The 22,465-nt window shown below is 28.6% G+C and overlaps 1 protein-coding gene across 1 annotated transcript in view; it reads left to right on the forward strand.

Moving 5' to 3' along the window:
- Nucleotides 1–22,465, forward strand: part of LOC136977303 (ATP-binding cassette sub-family C member 4-like) — a 158,352-nt gene that overhangs the window by 35,080 nt on the left and 100,807 nt on the right. Inside the window, exons 7-8 of the mRNA XM_067272777.1 lie at nucleotides 2,030–2,155; nucleotides 2,385–2,634. Coding sequence (XP_067128878.1) covers nucleotides 2,030–2,155; nucleotides 2,385–2,634 — 376 coding nt within the window. The remainder of the gene's footprint in view (nucleotides 1–2,029; nucleotides 2,156–2,384; nucleotides 2,635–22,465) is intronic.

The raw sequence follows: 22,465 nt of genomic DNA on the forward strand, positions 1-22,465 counted from the left end.
AAAATAATTAATTAAGAATGTCAAGATGGTAATTAATAGTAGTATAGGTTCGATACACTTTGCGGTATACTTTTAAATTTGTATAGGAATTTAATGCAAGTTCTGATACAGTCTGGATTATATTTTATTTTAAGAAAATACGATTGGTTGTTAAATTTAAAAAACGATGGGCTATTAGTTTCTTAAAAAACTAAGATTAGTTGGTATTTTATATAAATCACTTTTTTAAGAGAGAACTAGTGTTGTTATATTTCAAGCTGCAATCATAGAGATGCATGATTTTGTGATTACTTACAGCAACTATAAATTTATTCTTTTTCTCCTCTCCTTTGTACTAATCTGTGGATGCTTATATTTCTGCAGCAAAAAAATTTTCGTTCAATATTCCCAACAATTTTCCATTTATCTTGCGCTATTTTATAGTCAGAAAAATTTGAAAAAGAGAAGGAAAATATGGTTTTATAATTTTTAATGAGGATGGGAAAATTAACGATGTATGTAATGGATTATACAGCTCGTTCGAACGATGTGCAGAAGACATCAGAGAAAAAATATATTATATAGAAAAGAACAGAAAAACTTTATTGGAGTTCAAGAGATATTCAGGATTGAAATATTATAAATTTTTTAAATTTCAAAAGGTTGATAAGATCGATTGATATGTATTTCAAACATCCGAGTACTTGTGTAATTGCAGAACTTCACAATCTGGAAAAACTACATTGGTAAGAAAACTTATTCAAACAAAGTTTATGAAAATCCTCTGAAGAAGATTTTATGGTGTCACTCTCTATATCTACCGTTTTTTGAAAAAGAAAAAAATCACATTTATGTATGGATTACCAGACTCTGTGCAAGGATGGAATTTAATAATACAGTGTAACCTCGCTTAAAGAGTACCTTGCACAATAAGATTTCGCATAACAAGCAAAATTAATTGTGAAAAAATGACTCGTTTAACGAGCGACGTTTTCGTATAACCAGTGGGAAGGAGAGGGGAAGTCTCATATGTGCATACTCCCTCAGTCTGTGTTTAGCACTTGTTCAGCTAGCATCTTAGTGTTGCTTGTGATCATACATTTTTTGAGACTTGTCATCAAACATTTTTCCAAACTTGTGTTCACAAATATTACGTATAAACATCAATAGCCATAGCCCGTTATACAATAAACATGCCAAACGAAAGCTTGTGCTACAAATTCAAAATTGAACATTCCCTCTAAATTTTATAGCTGAGCAGTACATGTACTTCTCTGAGCAAACAAATGTATGTTGAGCAGATTCTGAGCAAAAAATTTTTCTGAGCAGATACATAGAAAATCTCATTTTTCTCCTATAAAAATTAAAATAATTAATTATAAAGAAAGGATTAAAATTCATTTTAAAACATACCTCCATACAAAATGTTATCTTTTGTCAATGATTTAATGTATTCATTCAAAATGTACATAGCAATAATCATATTGCAGACAGAGTGAGAGAAATCAGTAAACAGGAATTCAAATCAGTGTGCATACTTGCCTGCACAGCACATAAATTTTTGTGCACGGGAACAATTTGATCAGTGTGTGGCCGTGCAGCAGTGCAGCTTAGAAGGAACCTTGGTTGGCATATAAATTTTTAGGAGTGACGACTGACTTACGAGAAAGCGCGCTAACTTCTTTACAAAAAAATCAAAATATGTTTAGATATGTGACTGATCCTGAAATCCAAAAGGCATAGAAATTCTTGTTTTTATATTATTAATTTTCTTCGTTAATTTTGTTTGTTAAATTTTTTTCAAGTATTTTTTCTTATTTGAATAACATTATTTGTAGCAACACCTTTCTTTTTTATGTTAGGAGTTCAAATTCAGATAGTTTAAAAATTTTACAAAATGTTTAATATGCAAAAAAGTAACGTAAGTAACTGAAATAAAAGAAAATAGTAACTACATAAAGTAAATTAATAAACATTTATGAAGTAATTTTATATAGGTTTATTTTTCTAAAATATATGTTTATGTTCAAAAATAATTCCATAATAATAGATTACAAGCAGCTGTATTGGGAGATAAAAGATTGAACCTGTTGAACGACATGATTGCTGATATGAGATTAATTAAAATGTACACCTGGGAATTGCCATATGCCGCATTAGTTGCAAAAATCAGAGAGTAAGTGGTATTAAATACAGTAAAACCTGTCTAAACAAAAAATTTGCTTAAAACATCGTTTCTTTATGTTAAATAAACTATTCTAGATGGAAACTCACCTCAATAAGAGAAAATAATTTGGTGTAATTCTGGTTTACACAGATTTTACCGTATTTCTGCAATGCCTGCTTTTTCACAATTACTTTCCAAAGTTCTATAATTTGTTTTAGTGAATTGTTTATATTTGCAGGAAAGAAGTGAAAAAAGTTGGAATGTTTTTATATGCAAGAGGCATATCGCAGATATTGGCATATCCTATATCTAGATTATTTACTTCCCTGACATATCTTGCATTTTTTTTAAATGGAGGACAACTAAGTGCACAAATTGTATTTATCACTATGGCTGTTTCTGCATACATTTTTGTTAGTATTATCAATCTATTTTCACATGCAATAAATTATTGTGCAGAAGTTTTGGTTTCGTTGAAGAGACTTCAGGTAATGAACAGTTTAACAAATTGTTGTTTTCAAAGTTTATTACTACAATATTAATTGAAAAGTTATTCGAAAATATTAATATTTGATTTCAAAATTTAATAATAACATTTAATAATTATTTACAAATTTTTTAAATTTAATCTTTCGCTTTCTGAGCCATAGCCACTAAAATTGATTTTTGATGAGAGACTATGGCTTGTCTATAAAATCCTGCTGCTGTCAACGGCTGGACACCTTAGAGGTATGAAGGAGTACATGTCAGGAGTTGCAATTTCGCACAGAGTATTTGGTGCACAAATCATGCGCACATAAACAAAACAGACTTGTAGTTAGTCAAGGGACAGAGAACCGAGTCAAAATAAAATACAAAATTACAATACTATTTCTACAAACAGGCACTACTGAGAGATTAGCACAAGCTTTGCTCGTTGGGAATTTCGATATGAGAATGTTGCGAAATCGAATTTTGAGAAACATGTGACACAGGTTACACGTGTATTCTCTTGCTCTTGTCCTTTCACAGGATGGAAAACGAGGAGAGCATCATCAGGACAATTCGGGTACAAATATCTTCCCACTTCTCGTAGCGAAGAACAGGTCTGTGAGAACACAACCTGTCGTAATAATGGCGACAACGAAGCCCACTGTTATCTACGCCAGATTCCCGAGTACAGGTGTCGCCTTTTCTGGATTGGTTAGTGCTAATTGTTTTCTTTTCCTTAGGAAACGGTGCGCAGTTGAGCCCAGAGTCTACGGGCTCAACTTTATACCAAAAACGGCTTTGCCCTTTTAATTGTTTTTGTTATATCACATTGTGAGTCTTGCAAGACCCAGAATGGGGGTTCAGCTGGTTAGAGATAAAGCTGGACATTTCAGTGACAGAAATCCCATTGTAATCATTCTGGAGTTTCCAAACTGACCTAACTGAAATTTTCGGGTTTTCCAAAGCAGCGGAAGTACTTTTGACCAACCTAGAAATTATGCCATTCTTGGCAAGATAGTTATTTCCGCCTCATTAAAATACAGGCATTTCTTAATTTTAATAGAAAAATTTTCGGGCTTGGACCTGGCAAATTTATTTACTTAATAATTTTTAAGAGGTAAAAAATCAACTACAGTAGAGCGTAGTTTATCTGAAAGCCGGTTAACTGAAACGTCACTTATCCGAAAGCTTTTTAGTCGGACTCTGTTGTGCTGAATCGAACGTTTTTGATACTAGATTAACTTCTAAAGTATAATTTTTTTGTTTTTATATTTTTCAATATATTTATTTTGTTTGTACAAAATAAAGAAATAATTTTCAACGATACAATAGCCTCGATTATTATTATAAAAATTTTCGTTAGGCTTGAAATCGACGAAAATTCAACACAAAGCTACACGCAATGGAGAAAAATCCAACATGAAGCGACACATGACAGAGAAAAATTTCAACATTGGATAGGTTAATATGTTTTTTCACACATAATTAGTTATCCGAACAACCGCAGTCCCCAATTGATTCGGATAAACGACGCTCTACTGTATGTGAAATTAACAATGTTTTATGATTTTTATATTCTTCAGCCTATCTTGCTGCCTCTAGCAATCTGCATCCCCAGGCAGCGATCCCCATCACAAACAAGGTTTTTGGCATGTAATTATGTCGTGATTGTAAATATTTTTATTGTTTCGAGTTTAAATATTTACAAATAACACGAGTCTGATGTTGTTTCCCACTTAAGAATTAAAAAGAAAAACAAATAATGCTTCTGGATTCTGAAATATAAAAGTTACTAAAGTTAAAAACTCATAACCCTTGTATGATATAAATGCAGTTGATAGGAATGTAACAATTTGACTACTTCTATCGCTTCTGAGATGTTATATAAATAGTTCTTTTAGTTTACAGAACGCATGTAACGAATCGATATTGATATAATTATTCATAGCGTGTAACTAATTGCAATACTTTAAAAATTAACAACAGTTGATAATAGAGAGGTTGCGGCCATAGTACAAAAGTTAAACTGTACGGCAAGCAGGAGTACACGGTTTGCGTTTTAACTCCAAGTAAAAGTTATTGGGGTGCTCGTTCACAACATCCTGAGTCAGTGCGTGATGTTCACTGACTCACGCGATATTTGTTGAAAAATGATGGGAACATTTAACAACGACGAATGTTACCAGCGAAAAGTAAATAAACAAATTAAACTATTTTGCAGTACTTATAGGATGTTTAATAACAATAAATAGTCATTTTTAATTAGCGTCATAATCTTTTACCGTACGGTAAGATGATAGGACTACCCCATACTTTTGTCAAGAAATAGTGGCTTATGTAAATCTGAAAGCAGCTTGGGAAATTAATTTTTAGAAAATTTACAAACGTATTACGCTGTTGATGGTAGAAGATGCTGTGAAAAAACAAACCTACTCCTACAGAATTACGATAATCTACTACGAAGACAAATATATGTAAATTCTATAGGTACTTCACATCACTTGCTAAAACATTGGGTTAATGTTACCTTAGGATCCAAAATGGCGGCCAGGAAAATTTTTCCCTACTTCGGAGACTGCGACGGGAAAAAAATTTTCCCCTAGAGTCGCGACGTCGACGACATGGGAAATTTTCCCCGTTCGGTTTCTACCCTGCTTTCGACGTTGCCGAGTATCCTGTAACCTCGAAACGGAGACGGTAGTGTGGAAATTTGCGACGGTAGAGAAAGCCTTTTCGTGACGTCGTGCAAGAGTAAAATCGGCGGGAAATTCGTAGGTGTGTTACGAACGAATATGCAAATGCATGATCTGCGACGTGATTTCTGGCATTTCTGGGCAATTTTATGCAAATCGACTAGTTTCCAGTTGGAATCGTTTACTGCTGTGTTGCAACGAATTGCGTATTGGATTAATTGCGTATTGGATTAATTGCTTTTTTTTCGTAACGATATTTCATTCGCACACAAATTGCTATCGTTGAATATTTATTATTATTATTTCCTCCAGTATTAGTAAGTACAGTCAAACCTGTTTTTATGCGGGGGATAGGGACCACATAAAAGAAAATGCATAAAAAATCGCGCGAAACTTCACCAGTGGCTATAAAAAATAGTTTTCGCAATACAATTAAAATTTTTTTTTAATGCGGTGAATAGGGACCGCATAAAAAAAGTCTTACGTACAAAATAACTTGAAACCGTACGAAGTAACTAGGAATTGCTTTTTTAACTCCTTGGGCCTTTTTCTGCAACACCTAATGGAGAAAAAAATCCTCTAAGAATTTTAATTTTTATAGTAATTAATTATTTCCACTTAAATACGAATCTAACATTAAAAAGTTAAAAATACAGTAGAGCGTCGATAAGTGGAACCAATTGGGGACTGGGGTCCTTCCAGTTAATGATTTGTTCCAGTTTCCGACTTTGTACGAAAAAATACATTAACCTGTCCGATGTTCAAATTTTTCTCTGTTGCGTATCGCTTCCTGTTGAATTTTTCTCCGTTGCGTGTCGCTTCGTGTTCATTTTTCGTCGATTTTAAGCCTAACAAAAATTTTTATAATAATCATCGAGGCTATCGTATCGTTAAAAATTATTTCTGCATTTTCTACAAACAAAATAAATATATTGAAGAATATAAAAACATGAAAATTATACTTTAGAAGTAAATTTAGTATCAAAAACATTCGATTCAGCACGACACAGTCCGACTGAAAATCGTTCCACTTTCCGGCCATTCCACTTACCGACGTTCCACTTATTGACGCTCTACTGTAATCGTTAAATAATGATTTTATTTGATAAATATAGCTGCAGGAAGTGTTATTTCATTTAACAAGGCGTGAAATTTCACACCTGCAGTCTAAAGCTGGAGGGGAGCTAACTTATTGCATCTGTTCAAATATAACGTAATATTTATGATTTTTATGCTATTAAAATAAGAGGTGACTGAAATAAACGTATGAGAAAAAAATTTTACTGAATAAAAAATGAAAAAACCTGCTGATGTCATAGAAAACAACCAATAGAGTTTTTAAAAATTTTACAGGAGTCAATTATGTTCCAATTTGATTGAAATTTTCATATATTGCACAAAAAATATCGCACAAAACAAATCGCACAAATAAAAATCGCACAAATAAAAATCGCACAGAAAAAGACCGCACAAAAACAGGTTTGACTGTACTGTTATTTCTTTTATTACAATTTAATCCTAAAAGTTAGAGAACCAAGTAATCAGAAATTAAGGAAAAAGCGTGTGTTTTCCCTATCCTTACCTCCCCTCCTTTAGTTTATTGCCAATTGTTCGATAATGACTAGTTTTGCCGATTTGAGTTGCAACGACAAATTTTGGTTGAGATGCACTTTCCGTGATTTCTACAAGTTGATGGAAGACGACTTTTCGGAGATAGGTTTGCCTTCCCGTATCGATAACGCATCGAATTTTGATGTAAAATTAGGCATACAGCCGACCGAGTCCGTTTGCATTCATTGCGATGAAGATAAGAATTGCTTCATATGTCAGGTGAACGACAGATCAGAAAACACTGTGAATCAGATCGTTTATAAATACGTAAATTCCGGCTGTACGATAATAACGGACGAATGGAAAGGATATATGCATATTGACGACATAGAAGGAGTAGTGGTCGAACATAGAACTGTCAACGATTCGAAAAATTTCGTCGACCCCCAAACAGGAGATCATACTCAGAATATCGAACAATCGAAAAGTGAGTAAAAAACTCCTCTTTTTGTTGTTTTTTATTGTTTATTTCGGTGAAAAAATCCGCGGAGTCTGCAGAGAAATTCAAGATGGCAGCCGGAATCGCGGCCATCTTGAATGGAGGGAAAAATTTTTCCCCTGTCGCAGTCATCAACGCAGGGAAAAATTTCCCTGGCCTCCATTTTGGATCCTAAGGTAACATTAACCAAAAATCGTATATATAAATAATTTATGGATTAAAGTTGTCTGTTTCTTTACAATAATATTCAAAAGTCCTTAAATAGTCATTATTTTAATAAAATATATCATACTTTTAACTCCTAACACAAAAAATGAAGCAGTTTTAGCCAATCTTCTACGCGTCATGTTAGACAAAGCGAACGCCATTATCAACCTTCCAGAATTGCCAGATGGCAGCGCTCGATCGTCCGCCGTTCATGTTTTGGGCTGAAACGGACAGCTGCGACCTCTCTAATAAACATCTGTCTCTCCAAATAGCAATAGTTTATGTACTTTAATGAGTAATACAATATCATGGCCTGGTAAACAGACATCAAACTTCTCCTGCTGATCATGTTTTCTAGGACAGATTAGTGCCTGCATGAATAAACTAATGTATTACTGCTTCTCACACAATATAAACTAATGCAATGTAAACTAGTATATAAATTTTCATCTGCAATAATTTTCATATTCAATTATAATCAAATCATACAATAAGTTTTATATTCAATTAGTCATAGGAAACTCATTATGAGTAGTAGTGGTTTGGGCCATACTGATCACAAATCTTAATTAAATTAGTTTTATAATTACAAATATGACACATACTGATCACATATCTTTAATTCTTATAGATGTATATAAAAATATACTTACAATTCAACTTATAAAATGTTGAGGTTTGCTGATTGTTGAGACTTTGATTCTGATGAAAAAATTACTCCTTATATATACTTAAATTTAAAGATATCAGAAAGATGTGGTTGAAAATTATTAATATATATTTGCTAGTTTTTTGTTCTAATACCAAGTAAATTAAAACTCAACAATTTGAAAGAATATTGTAACAATAAGGAAAAGAAAAATAGAGAAATAGTTCGATATAATAATTAATTTATATTTGTTACTTATTTAATAAATTCCTATACAATGCATTGATTTTGAAAACATCTATTTTTTTGTTCAATTAAGGATTGTTCGTAAGATAGAATATTGCAAAGAGAAAAATGCTTTTTAAAATATTTGTGGTAATAACGATTTTTTAAATATTATCTGATCTTGGACATCCAAGAGTTCGATGTCTAAATAATTGTAATTCCATTATTAAAAATATTTTTTCTATCTGTCCAACTTTAAATAAAAACAAGTAAAACAGCAAGGCCATATTTGGGAAAAGATTATACCTCCGAGACTCACTACAAAGTGGGATGGATCACTTTGATGCTCACAGCGGTTCTCGTTCCCATTCTCCAATCATCTTTGGTATCGCTGGTTTTGAGCACGATCATTTAAACTTCGCTGGCCACAGCCACCACCACGAGACCTTTCACGATGCATTTTTATTGAAATTAACCTATCGAATGTTGAAATTTCTCTCCATTGCATGACGCCCCAGGTTGAATTTTTGTCAATGCAAAAATTTTTCGTTTTTGAAAAAATAATGGTGGCTATTGTATCGTTTGCAATTATTTTTCTTATTTTCCACAAACGAAATATATATATTAATAAATGTAAAAAAAAATTATATTTCGGAAGTTAGTTTTAATATAAAATTATAATGATACGCCATCTAGTTTCAAAAAGTTTCAATGATGAAACGAGATATCTCTGGTCAGTCGGTCAAGGTTAGCACAGGCGACCAGAATTATGTGTGGAATAACACGGGACAGATAAATGGGTTTTGTTTTCAAAGATTCGTTTGTCAAAATTTAATTTAGCAACATTCGCTTTTCGAAGTTCCCAACACACGTGTTTGTCAAAATTCGATTTCACAATTTTTGTATTTGCAACTTACCAATGAGCAACACATGCGCAAATCTCGCACTACTGCCTGTTTGTAGAGAGTGTCGCCATTTTGTATTTTATTGTGTTTTGGTTCTCAGTCCCCTGACTACCTACAAGTCTGTTTTTTAATGCGCGCATGATTTTGGCACCTAATACTCTGTGCCAAATTTCAATTCCTGACATGTACTCCTTTATACCTCTAAGCTGGTAAGACAGTAGGCAGTACGATTATATAACCTATCGAATCATAACTATATAAACAAGACATAGTCTTTTAAATAATTTGTTATAAGTTGTGAAAGAAATTAATAAGTTTTGTAAATTACTATGTTCAATCAAGCCACTTAGCCTATATCTGATGGTTTTTCATCTATAAAATTTAATCCATGAACTTTTTTTAGTAGTAAAATCAACTTGCAATTGATCTTTGGCCGATAATTGATATTTTTTAACAGAATCTATATAAATGTCTATTACAGCTTTTATAGGACTGTGTAATGATTTTATGGCTAACTGTCAATAATAATTTCACGATCTTTAACTTAAAATTTTTTCAATATCTATTAGCATCGCATTCTGTAATTTTATATAAATAAAAATTAGGATCAGTATTATTTTATATTTAAAAAGAAATTTTTAATAAGAAAATGAGAAAAAGATTTTATACACACACAAATATTTTCTATTGGCCATATAGAATGTTCATTGATACACCAAATGTTATCTTGTCTTCCTATTTTTGATATTACATCACAATTATATTAACTTATTTTATCTGTTTTATCAAATTGTGAACGTGAACGTAAAATCTATTAAAATATTATTTTTTAAAAATTTATAGTGTAATTGAATTGAAATGAAACAAATGAGTAGTGAGGGTAAGCAGGAGTTTGGACCTAACTCCTGCTTTCCTCCTCTACTACGCTCCTCAGCCATTTTTTTCAAATCTAAACCATTCTCCCAACTAAAAATACATAAATTTCAAACTAAAAATACATAAATTTTAAACTAAACAAACATAAATTTCCTACTGAAAAATAAAATATATTCATGCATTTTTAAAAATAAGTATTTCTAAGTCAGTCTCCAATTTTAAATAGGATAAACCCAAACAGTTGGATATTGTTAATTCTGTCCAGAATGAGAAAATAAAAAATTCAAATATTGATAATTATAACCAGAATGAAAAAATTATGTATCAATATGCAAAAATCTACCTTGTGGTGTACATAAAAAATTTCCCTGAGGTGTATCAAAATAATTCATTATATATATATCCATATTAATATAATATGACTCACCATTGGGAGTTATTACCAACTTAAGATCATCATAATTTAATTTCTTTGTTGGAGTCTCCATTTATATAGGAAAAAAAAGTTATTATAAAAAATGAAACAGTTGGATAATTATTTTTCATCCCAGTATATTTCATTTTTATATTTTTCAGTTCATCCAATTTATCCAATGTTAAGTCGTCTAGCTTATTCACAAATCTTTTAGGGAGGAAACATTTAAAATCTTCACATTCGACTATAATTGAAAGTCTAAATTTAGCTTGAACTTTTTCAAACTTTTCAATTCTATATTCTTCGTTTATGTTTAAGTCTTTAAGATTTTCAAACTGACCAATTTGATTTAGTAGTTGAATTGCTTCCATTTATACAGAGAAAAATTTTTTCAATTTATTTTATAATGACCCCATGATAATCTTTCTAAGTAATTTTTCAAATATTTTTATCATGGTAACAACTTAATCTAATTTTTTGATCTTTTATAACATATAGTTTCAATTTATCAGATCTTATTCCATATGAAGTTTCTAAAGTAGTTTTTTCATTAAACAAACATTCTTTATACATATTAAATTTCATTTCTTCTATATTAACTTTTTTAACACCTTTACATATCTTTTTCTCTTTATTAGTATCATTTCTAAATGAATACATTTTACATCTTAATCTAATATATTCTCTAATTGGAATACCATTATATTTATCTTTAAATAATTCAGGAATTTTTTTTATTTTCTTTCCGAATATCTAATGAATGATAATCAGAATAATCACTTGTATCGAAATGTTGAATATTATCTTTTATATCTAGATAAAAATTTTCTGTTTCTATATACATAATAAATGAATCTGTATCTGCTCCTAATAATTTCAGTTTATCTTCATATTTCGTTTTCAGATAATTATAAAAAAATTTATACATCAATATTTTAGACAATTCCAATATTACAAATCCACCAAATATAGGTTTATTTAATTTAATTTTTTTTATTTTACAATGAACTATAACTACCTCATCATTTATGATTTTTCTATATTGATAATGAAGAGAGTTTATGCATCTTTGTATTTTTTTTTCTGTATAAGCAATTTCTACACACTCCCTATTTCTCACATTTTCCATTTGCTTTCTGAAAACAGAATTGTTCATCAGTTTAAAGAAATCTTTTTCAAAATCATTTTTGGCTTGTTATCTCAATTTAGTATTCTTTTTAATGTAAGATTTCAACCATTTTTCTTGTTTATATTTTATTCCTTTCTTTATATCTTTCAGGATTACTCCTTGTTTTGTATATTCTTTTAATACATTGTAATCAATGATATAATCTTATTTATTATGTAATGTACACATTAATTTCTTATTTTTTGCTGGTTTATTTCCAATTCCTCTTTCAATTAAATGTTTTTGATAATCAGAAAGATCTTTTTCTTTCGGAATGAAATGTTCTGGTGCTGGTGCATAATCATTGAATTTATCATGTAAATGTTTTGGAATTTCTAAATCAACAACAAGTGTATACCCATATTTATTATCATTAGGAATATTAACCAATAGTTTTTCAACTTCTTGAATATCTGAATTATTCATCTATTTAAAATCTCCAGTTGGTAATGGATGACTCATTGCTCATCCATATAAGTTGTTTGCATCCAGATACATAATATAACTTTTTTCTTATTTCAATTATATATTCCCTTTTCAATTGCTTCTTCTGATAATTTAAAAATTTTTTCTAATTCTTGATTATAAAAATAACACTTATTTGCAAGTGCATGAGGGTTAGAAACCATACTAATTCCTTTTACCAACTACATTCTCTTATTCCTTTTTTATATAATTCATACATTTCTTGATCTACTATAAATTCTAATTCTTGTTTAGGCATTTTCAATGCTGCATATTTTCCCAAATGTGGAGCTGACATGAAATAACATGGATCAAGATTGAAATTTTTATAACACATTTATCTAAAATTATCAAAAACATCTTTCAAAAGAATCGTATCAAGTTTCAAATATAAATCGTGATATTCTCCAAAATCTTTCAAACAAAAATGATTCCACAGATCATTTGCAAATTTATATTCCTGTTTACTAATAGTTTTATTAGATAGATGAGAATAAAATTCTTCTATTTTTGGAAAAGATTCAGATTTAAATTTCTTTTCAGAATCTATCCATTCATAAGGATATATACCTTTTTTCAGCAAATAACATTTTGATTCCAAACTGAAAAAGAATAATAATAATTAAATGTTTTAAATACTTTATAATTAGCAACCTTTAATATTTTTGTTTTGCATTTATAACACCTATCAACAGCAACAATATTATTATTATTAGCAACTTTCATATAAGGATTTTTTATTTCTCTATTGCATTTACATTTACTACAACAATCGCCATTAATATTTAATAAATTTTTAATTGCTTTACCTAATGATATTGGAATAAATGCAATAGTATCAATGAATCTTATTTTCATATATTCTCTTAAGACATCTCCTTTCTTTGCTATTTTCATTTTACTTCCACATTTTTTACATTTTTCAGCTATTACATCTTTAATCCCAAGTTTACATTCACTACAGTAAGATTCATCATGTTTTGCAGGACATTCTTCTACACATATTTATTTAGATAAATATTTATAATTCTCTGAATCAGTTGCTATTATTTTTATTTTTTATCAGCATCTTCTGTATCATTATGCCCACATAAATCCAATATCCATTTTAAAAAGATCTTACTATCATATTTTAAATTGTGAATTGCAATAAATAAAAATTTAGGTAATTTCAAATTTAAATTACACGAATTGTGAGCAGATCCTCTAAATTCACCTGTTACATGACAATGATCCCAATCTTTTTTATCATCTTCATTGAAATCTCCTCCATAAATATGACAACTTGTTTGTTCTTCAAACAACTTAACATACTCTTCAGTGATAGTTCTTTCTTTATTTATTTTTCTCATTTTATAGTATTTCTTAGCTACACACAATAGATCTTTATTAAACTCATTCATCAATTCTTTTGGTTTTCCATTTCTTTTTAATATTGTTTTTTTTCACTTGAGAAACAATAACTGTTTGATATCTGTTCATATAAAACATCTTTTTTATTTAATTGCTTATTTTCTTTTGGTTTAATATTAAAACATTCAAAATCTAATGTTTATAGAAATGGATGATACAATTCAGCTCTATTTGATCTATATTTTAAAATATTATTCCCTTTAATTAAATTTCCTTCTTTATCTATGGAATCAGGTTTTGGCATTTCAATTATTTTAGAATTCAGTATGTCTTCGCATATTTTAATATGTTTATTATATTCATTCTTTTCTTTAAATCTTTTATGACATTTCATACAAATATAAAGATGAGAATTGTCAAGATGAATCTTTCTTCTCAATAATGAGTTAATATTTGTAATACCAACACAATGATATTCTTCTTCTTCATATTTCATTTTTTTATGTTTTTCAATCCTTGATTGTATATCATTATATTTCATATATGCAAGAATATTCATGTGCTGTTTATTCTCATTTATATTTTCACTCATGTAAAATAGAATTATTTCTTCTTCTGTATCATGATTTACAACAATATAAACATTTATTGAAATATTAAGAAACTCTTCATATTTTTTTATTATATCACTATCTATTCAAATTGCATAATTCATCTTTAAAGCTTCATATTTTGTATTATCATAATTACTTACTCTATCAACATGAGTTTTTGGAGGATTTAAAATACTCTCAAGTGCATATTCAAAGCATCTCTCATCATCTTTTTTATAACAAGGAAATTGTCTGGTTTTAATATTTTTAACATTTCTACAACATTTTTTATCATTTACCCATGGATTGGGTGGGAATGGATTTACCCATTTTGGTAAATCAATCCGTTTCCCACCTACTTATCTCTTAATAATTCCAAGTGAACAACTCTATCGAAGTGATATTTAGTACTTTTCACCATCTTTTGCTCAAATCAAAATAAAATATCGTTTTTCATAATATTATAACTTACAGATAATAAATGTTTATTACTTAAGAAAACTTCATTAATGTTTGAATGTAAATAAAAATTATTTTCATTTGTAATTTCTTTTGTTATCCGGTCTCTTATTACATATCTAATGCTTAGAATGAGTTTAACTTTTAGATTATGGTGTTTTTCAATCCTTTCTCAATTAACTTGTTTACCACACTCTCTGTATCTTTTAAATATAAATCCGGATCATGAATATATATTGACTGAATATGAAAATCAGCAATCACATCATTCCATGCTTTGCTATTTGTTATTTTTTTTAACTGAAACAGTTTTATCTTTAGTTTCACTAAATATATCATAATCATCTTTATCAGCATTAACAAATGGTAAATGTCAAAATGTTTCTACCCTTAATCTTTTTCTTAATTTGGGTTTTCGGAATTCTTCATCTTCAATATTAATAAATGACAAATCTTGAATTTTTCACGTTTTAATTTTTTTTATATTTTTTAATTTTTAATTTTTTAATTTTTTACCTTTTAATTTTTTATCTCTTAAACTTTTTTCTCTTAATCTCAATTTGGGACTTAGGAATTCCTCATCTTCAGCATTCGAGAAAGGTAAGCTCAGATTGGCCTTCATTTATATAGAAAAAAAACTTCAACAAAATTTTTTTCACATGACCAAACTCATTAAAAATAAAAAGATTAAAAAAATTATTTATTACAAATTCTAACTAATAACGAAACAACTATATTTTTATAATTATTTTTAATAAATTTGTCAGAGAATCTTTTCTTTAAAATAACATCACATCAATCAATTTTATTTTTATGTTTTATAATAAAATCTTCAAATAATTCTTGATGTTTAACAACTAGTTTCCAGTTTAAAACATTTAATTTATCTAAGTCTTCAAGTAATTCTTCTGATATATTTTGATATCTTATAAGTTATTTTAAATTTAATTTTAGAGCATTTTTTCTTATAAAGTCATTATCTAAATTTTGATATCGAGATATCGCACCCCAATCTACTTTATTTGCATATTTTATGATAAATTTCGAAGATAACGATTGATGTATAGAAATGAGTTGCCAATTAACTTTTTCAGCAAGTTGTTTTATAAAATTTTCAGAGAGAATTTGATGTTCTGATATTTTTTTCCAGTTCACTCTATCTTCAAATTCATTAATAAAAAATTCAGACAGTTTTTGTATTTGAGATATTCAATCCCAATTAACTTTGTCTTTAAATTCTCTTATGAAACGTTCTGATAACTTTTGATATATTAAAATCAAATCCCAGTTAACTTCATCTTTTAATTCTCTTATTATATCTTCTGTGAAATTCCCTCGTTTCGAAAAACAATCCCAATCAATTTTCCTCTTTATTCCATTTATATAAGAAAAAATTTATGACCTAATTCGACAAGCCTTACAAATGTAATTATTTTTATGAAACTCATTGAAATCTTTTTCTTGTTCACATTTACTACATTTTTTAAATTTATTTAATCGCCTTCTGTGAAGATCAGTTTTCATATGTGCTTCTAAATAAGGCTTAATAACTTTTTTTACCACATTCGCATTCATAAATATAAGATTTTACTTTAGCAGCATAATAATTTTTTAAATGATTACTAGTACAACTTTTATACCATTGAAAATACCCGTTTTTTGAATGTCTATCTTTACCATATTTGCTGAATTGCTTAATCGTGTTACAACGTCTACATTTCATTTATATATAAAAGTTTTTATTAAAACGATTACTCATTGCTGACGACTGAGTAATAGGATATTGCAACAAGTGTTCAGATTAAACTATGCAGTTTCAGCCAAGACAGTATAGAATGAGTGCTACTAAAGAAATTTCAAATTTTAATTTAATGATTAGAAATTGTGCAAGAGAATGTGCTAAGTTAGGTGAATTTGTTGATGTTAATGAAGACTCATTGTTGACTAAAGATAAAGTAAGGAAAATTTATAAACTTATATTGAAAAAAGAAAAAAAGCAAAAGAAAACTAAAGTAATTGAAGAACTCTTGAAAATGTTACAGGAAAAAATTAATTCGAGAGTGAAACAATCATATTCAGGTGAGAGATTTCAATTACCATATAAAATGACGTGGGAACAAAGGCTTCAAAATATTGAAAATGCGATTTTAGAATACAACTCTAGTCATTTTATTTCTTCTATACGATCTTATGAGTAAGGATTACTACTATGAGCTTAATGAAAATTATAAGTTAAGATATTGGCAAAATTTGGAAACTTCCAGTTGGTCTGATCGGTTTAAAGCTTTTTGTTCACAGAAAAACATAACAATAACTTTAAGACATGAAAGACGTATAAGAAAGTTTTATAAAGATATAAGTCCATATCTTTTAAACATGGGAATGACAACATCAGCATTAACAAATATCTTACCAAAGATTTTAACCGCTTTAATTGCTTTCCCTGAATATAATCTTTTTTTTCAACAGTCATTTTATATAGCCTAAACCAAATCTCTTCTTTGCAACTAATGATTGGTTTTATAACAGCTTATGCTTGTTTTTCTCCAAGCGGATAAAAGGCACTCGATGGGGTTATCAATAAGATCTAATTCATTTAGCATTTCTTGATCTGCTATATGTCTATCAGTTGTATTTTTTGATTTACTATAAGCAATACCATGTTTTTTATAAACTTTATCTACTCTATTTATTCCAGGATCACTCTTTCTAATCTTTTTTTTTTTTTTTTTAAATTTTGTAACGGGTCCACAATATTGATATCTAAGTATATGCATTTTAGGTGGATTCACTTTATCTTGTAACCACCCAACAATATCATCACCTCTGTTCTTCATTTAATTAAAAACAAATTTATAATCATTTAACATAACTTTCTTTGTACATTTCTCTAACGGAAAATATTTCATATTTTTAATAAACTGTTCTTCTCTCAAATACACGTCAGATTCTGATATACTCCCAGCTTTGAATAGATTAAATAGTTGTTTATAAAATTTAAATGCTTGCTTGTATTCCTCCTTTCTTTCCGACAGTTTTAACGATTTATGTATAACTTTTAATATTCCGCCTCCCAAGCTTAATGCTGCTAACGGAACTATAACAAACGCAGATAGACCTGAAGCACTAAATATAAATTTTCCAACTGTTAATGATACGCTAATTTTATGATAATGATTATAACTCTTTCTGTAAATATATATTTTCTTTTCCAAGTATTCTTCCATTTATAAAAGAGTAAAATTACGGCGATACTTTATCTTTGGGTTTTTGAGATCTAGCATAAAGAAATCGTATGGTTTTTGAGTAGCTTTACTATATAAATTTTTAGAAAATGATCCATCTATTTCTCTAATTATCTGTTTAATTTCTCTGTCTTGAATCTTGAATAAAAATAATATAATTACAGTTTCTTCTTATATTAATTGGTGTTGAATAATAGGATTCAGATATGTAAATAATTGAAGCGTTTTTCTTTGTTCTTCTGATAAAGAAATCCACAATTTTAGATTGATCTCTTTCTGTAATACAATCATCGAAAACAACCAGATTTTTTATTGGTGGATCTAAACTATCGATGTCAATCATATCCTCTATGCTCGAACAAAATAACGATTCCTTTTTAAATTTTTTAAATAACTCTAAAAACATTTCATTTTCAACACTTAATATATCTTCTTCTTCCAAGTCATCAAATTGAGTGTAGTTTTTTTTAAGTTTTTCATATTTTGGTTCATTAATATCTTTAGCACATACATATAATGCATCGAAATTCAGTAGCTCATAAATTAGATTTAATAAGAGATTTGTTTTTCCACATCCTGATGGACCAACGATTAAGAGTAGGAATGGATGTTTAGGCAATAATGGATTTTGATTAACATCTTCATATTCTTCTGGTTCTGTATAATCTTTTATCTTAACCATTTATTTACTTTAAAAAATTTTAGCATGAGTTAAATGCTATTTAACTTGAGTTAATTATTTTTTAGCTTAGTAAATGGATGAGAAGGAAAAGAAAACGTTACTTACTTTAGCTAAGCAGTATAGAGCAATAAGAAAGAAGAATGAAGAACAATTAATAGGTAAATCAAAATATGAAAAAAGTTTTTCAGAAATTCATAAGCCAGTTACAGAAAAATTAGAAGTTCCTATACAAGATGTTACACTAGATTTAAAAGCTATTAAAGTTGCTATTCATAATATAACAATTCTTTCTACCATTGATTCAACATTTCCTCAACTTCCTGAAGCAGAATCAACATTAGTTGAATCTACACCAAAAAAGAAATATAGATTTACTACTGAAAATTTAGATGGAAAATTAGATACTTTATATTTAGAGCAAAATAGCTTTATTTTACCACCTCAATTAGTTAATAAACCCAATGAAATAGATGAAATGCTCGAAAGAGTAGAAAAAGGAACTAAATCATTAGGATCGTTAAAAGGAAAAGTAAACACAAAATTAAAGAAAATGAATCATTAAGAAAAGCATATGAAGAGAAATTAAATTTGTATCAGGGAGAATTAAATTTATTTAAATCTTATAGAGAAAAATGGAAAGTTTTAAAGTCTGCTTCACAATCATTTAAAATTACAGGAGAAAGATTACTTAGCGAATTAGAAAAATTAACTGATAAGCTGTTAGGAGGAGATAGAAAAGTATACAATAAAATTGTTGAAATTCTAAATTTATTATTAAAGTCAGGTGAAATAACAGTTGAAACGGTGAAAGAATATTATTCAAAATTTTTATCATAATAAATGAGTAATTATATTAAGACCAGAGTTTATCTCAGCGAATCTCAAAAAAATAAATTGAAATCTGCTTTAAAGAATGATGAAAAAATAAATTGACAAATAGATAAATCTAAACCTCCTAATCATGATATGTTTTTAACAAAAACTCAAATAAAAAATATTAATGAAGGAAAGAGAATAAAAATAAGTAGAACACAATTAAAAAAATGGAGGCTTCTTACCATTTTTAATTCCAATTTTAACAAGTTTAGAATTTCAGAACTTCAGAATTGGGAATATCCAACGAAATGATAAACGACAATATGGAAAACAAAAAAGGGTTTAGAGGTGTGTTGACGGTTGATCTATTACCAAAAACAATTAGAAAATTTGAAAATGGTATAATTAATTTAGAAATTTCAACTGGAGATGGCACACATTGGGTTTGTTATTATAACGATTCTAAATATCCTTTTGTCGAATTCTTTGATCCTTTTGGTGAATATAAGTTAAAAAATTCAAGGAGATTGAAAAGAGATAATTCCAAAAGAAATCATAAAATATTTAAAAACATCTAAAAAGGAAATAAGATATAACTCTAGTTTTCTTCAGAATCCTACGTCTGTTAGATGTGGTTACTATTTCATGAAATACATAGTAGAAAGAAAGAAAGGTAAATCCCCTGTTGATGTTTTATATTCATTTACATAAGAACCGTGCGAGATTAATGAGAATTTTGTTTTATATAAATGAAATTAAGAGTCTTAGATTCGAAAAATGCTGATAAGTCAGAAGACTTTACAATAGAGTTTAAAAATCCAATACCTGTAACAATTCGAAATTAGCTTTGAAATCAATGTCTATGAGGGTTTCTTGGCATAATATCGATGAAAAATTTAATAACATTTTCTTTAGATATTTTGCTAAAACAAAGTGGCATGATGTAACGATAGAAAATGGAAATTACACTCTTTGAGAATTAAATAACTTTTTAGTAAAATTCTTTGGAATTCCTCCTCCTATAAAGTTTGGAATTCATTTTGCAACAACAAGATCTATAATTCATTTAGAACCTGAATATAAAATTCATCTGAGTAAAGGAAAACTCCACGAGATATTAGGCTTTGAACCAAAGGTATATGAAGAAGAAGAACAGAAAGGAAAATACACAGCAAATATTTCAAAAGGAATCGATGATATTCATATTCATTGCGATGTAATCAGTGGAGTAGAGTACAACGATTTCACGAGTGATATTCTTTATTCTTTTACACCGTCTCATCCACCTGGAAGTTTGATAAAATTGAAGAGATTAATCCCATATTTGCGGACATCAATAGAAATCATTATATTTATAGAATTCGAATGTGGATAACTGATCAGGATGATAATTTGATTGATCTTAATAAACAGAGAGTTGTTTATCGTTTAATTTTAAACTAAATAAATGAATTACAATAAGCATAGACTGTTAGTTCAAAATAAAAGATATTATAAAGGTGGAAATATATTTATTGATGCAATTAAGTCAGCTGGTAAGAAGTTATTACAAATATTAGGAAGTCAGGCAAAATCTGTTGTTGAGGATAAGGTGAAACAATTTGTTAAAAATAAACTTGTATCTAAAAAATCTCTGACTGTGGAAGAAAAAGTAAGGAATATTTTAACTAAACAAAGTTTATATGGAACAGGATTTAAGAAATTTTTATACTAATAAATGGAAAAGATTTGGGATTTAACTCTTCCAAATTATTACAACAAAGAAATCGAAAGTTTTGAGTACAAACAGCATAGAAAAGACAAAGTTACAGTCGATGAAAAGGAATCAGCGAAATACGAATTTAATATTAAAGATGTAAATGATATGATTTTATTTTCAAGTGGTTATATCTGCCCAGAATTGAAAATTACAAAGCAGGATGGTTCTTTGATTGAAAATGATAACGTAATTTTGGTAAATATGGGAAACATGTTTTTAAGATCAGAATTACACATTGGTAAGGCTATAATTGAGGAAATTAAATTGCCCTCATTGGTTCATCACATTAACGATCTTATAAACTTTACTGAAGATTATTCTACCTCTGAAGCAACTAATATGTTGTTTTTCATTGACACCTCGGAATCGCCAGATAAACAAATTTTAATATTTCACGGATCCGATGATCAGGATCTTGGAACTAGAGCAAAAATGGAAACTTTTCTAAAAGGATTGAAGAAAAATGCAAATTTTAATGAAGGATTTACAGAAAGATAGATATTAACTAAAAACAGTAACAAGATTAAGCTGTGGATACCAATTAAACAGATGTTTGGTTTTTTCAACGACTTTAGGAAAATAATAACAAACATTGATGTTAGATTCGTGTTTTGGAGAAATTCGAATAATGATATGATCTATACCAGTGATTCTCAAAGTGGGGGTCGTGAAAAATATTTGGGGGTCGCTGAAAAATTGATGCCAGATCAATTTTTTCAAATATTTTATAAATTTACTATGGATTCATGTTTAGAAATAATAGAAATAAAAAATATATAAAATAATTTTTACTTAAATAAATTGCACATATAAATAATAAAAATAATATAAATATTTAAATACGAGCCTAACCCCCTCCCTCCAGGATGTTTTTTGACACACACTTATTCTTCGGGGGTCCTTTGAAATTTTTTAGTGCATAAGGGGGGTCGCGGTCCAAAAAGTTTGAGAAACACTGATCTATACCAACGTTGACAATCCAAATTATAAAGTAATAATATCTAATATTTCACTTTGGTTACCACATATAAAGCTATATCCTGAACAACAAGTTAATTTTAATAACCTATCTCTAAATCCCTCATCAGATATAGAAATTAATTAAAAGTAATGTTCAAAATGGTTCTAGTGGAACAATAATTGTAAATACAACCACAGATGAAATCAGAAATATTTTTGTAATCCCACAATATCAAGACAAGGAAAAAGATCAGAATCAAAATAATATGATATTCGATAACTTAGATATGATGAGAAGCTGGTTAAGAATTAATAATGATAAATATCC

Source organism: Centruroides vittatus, unplaced genomic scaffold (genome assembly GCF_030686945.1).
Source record: "Centruroides vittatus isolate TY-2023 unplaced genomic scaffold, ASM3068694v2 contig_453, whole genome shotgun sequence".
In the NCBI taxonomy this organism is placed as follows: Eukaryota; Metazoa; Arthropoda; class Arachnida; order Scorpiones; family Buthidae; genus Centruroides; species Centruroides vittatus.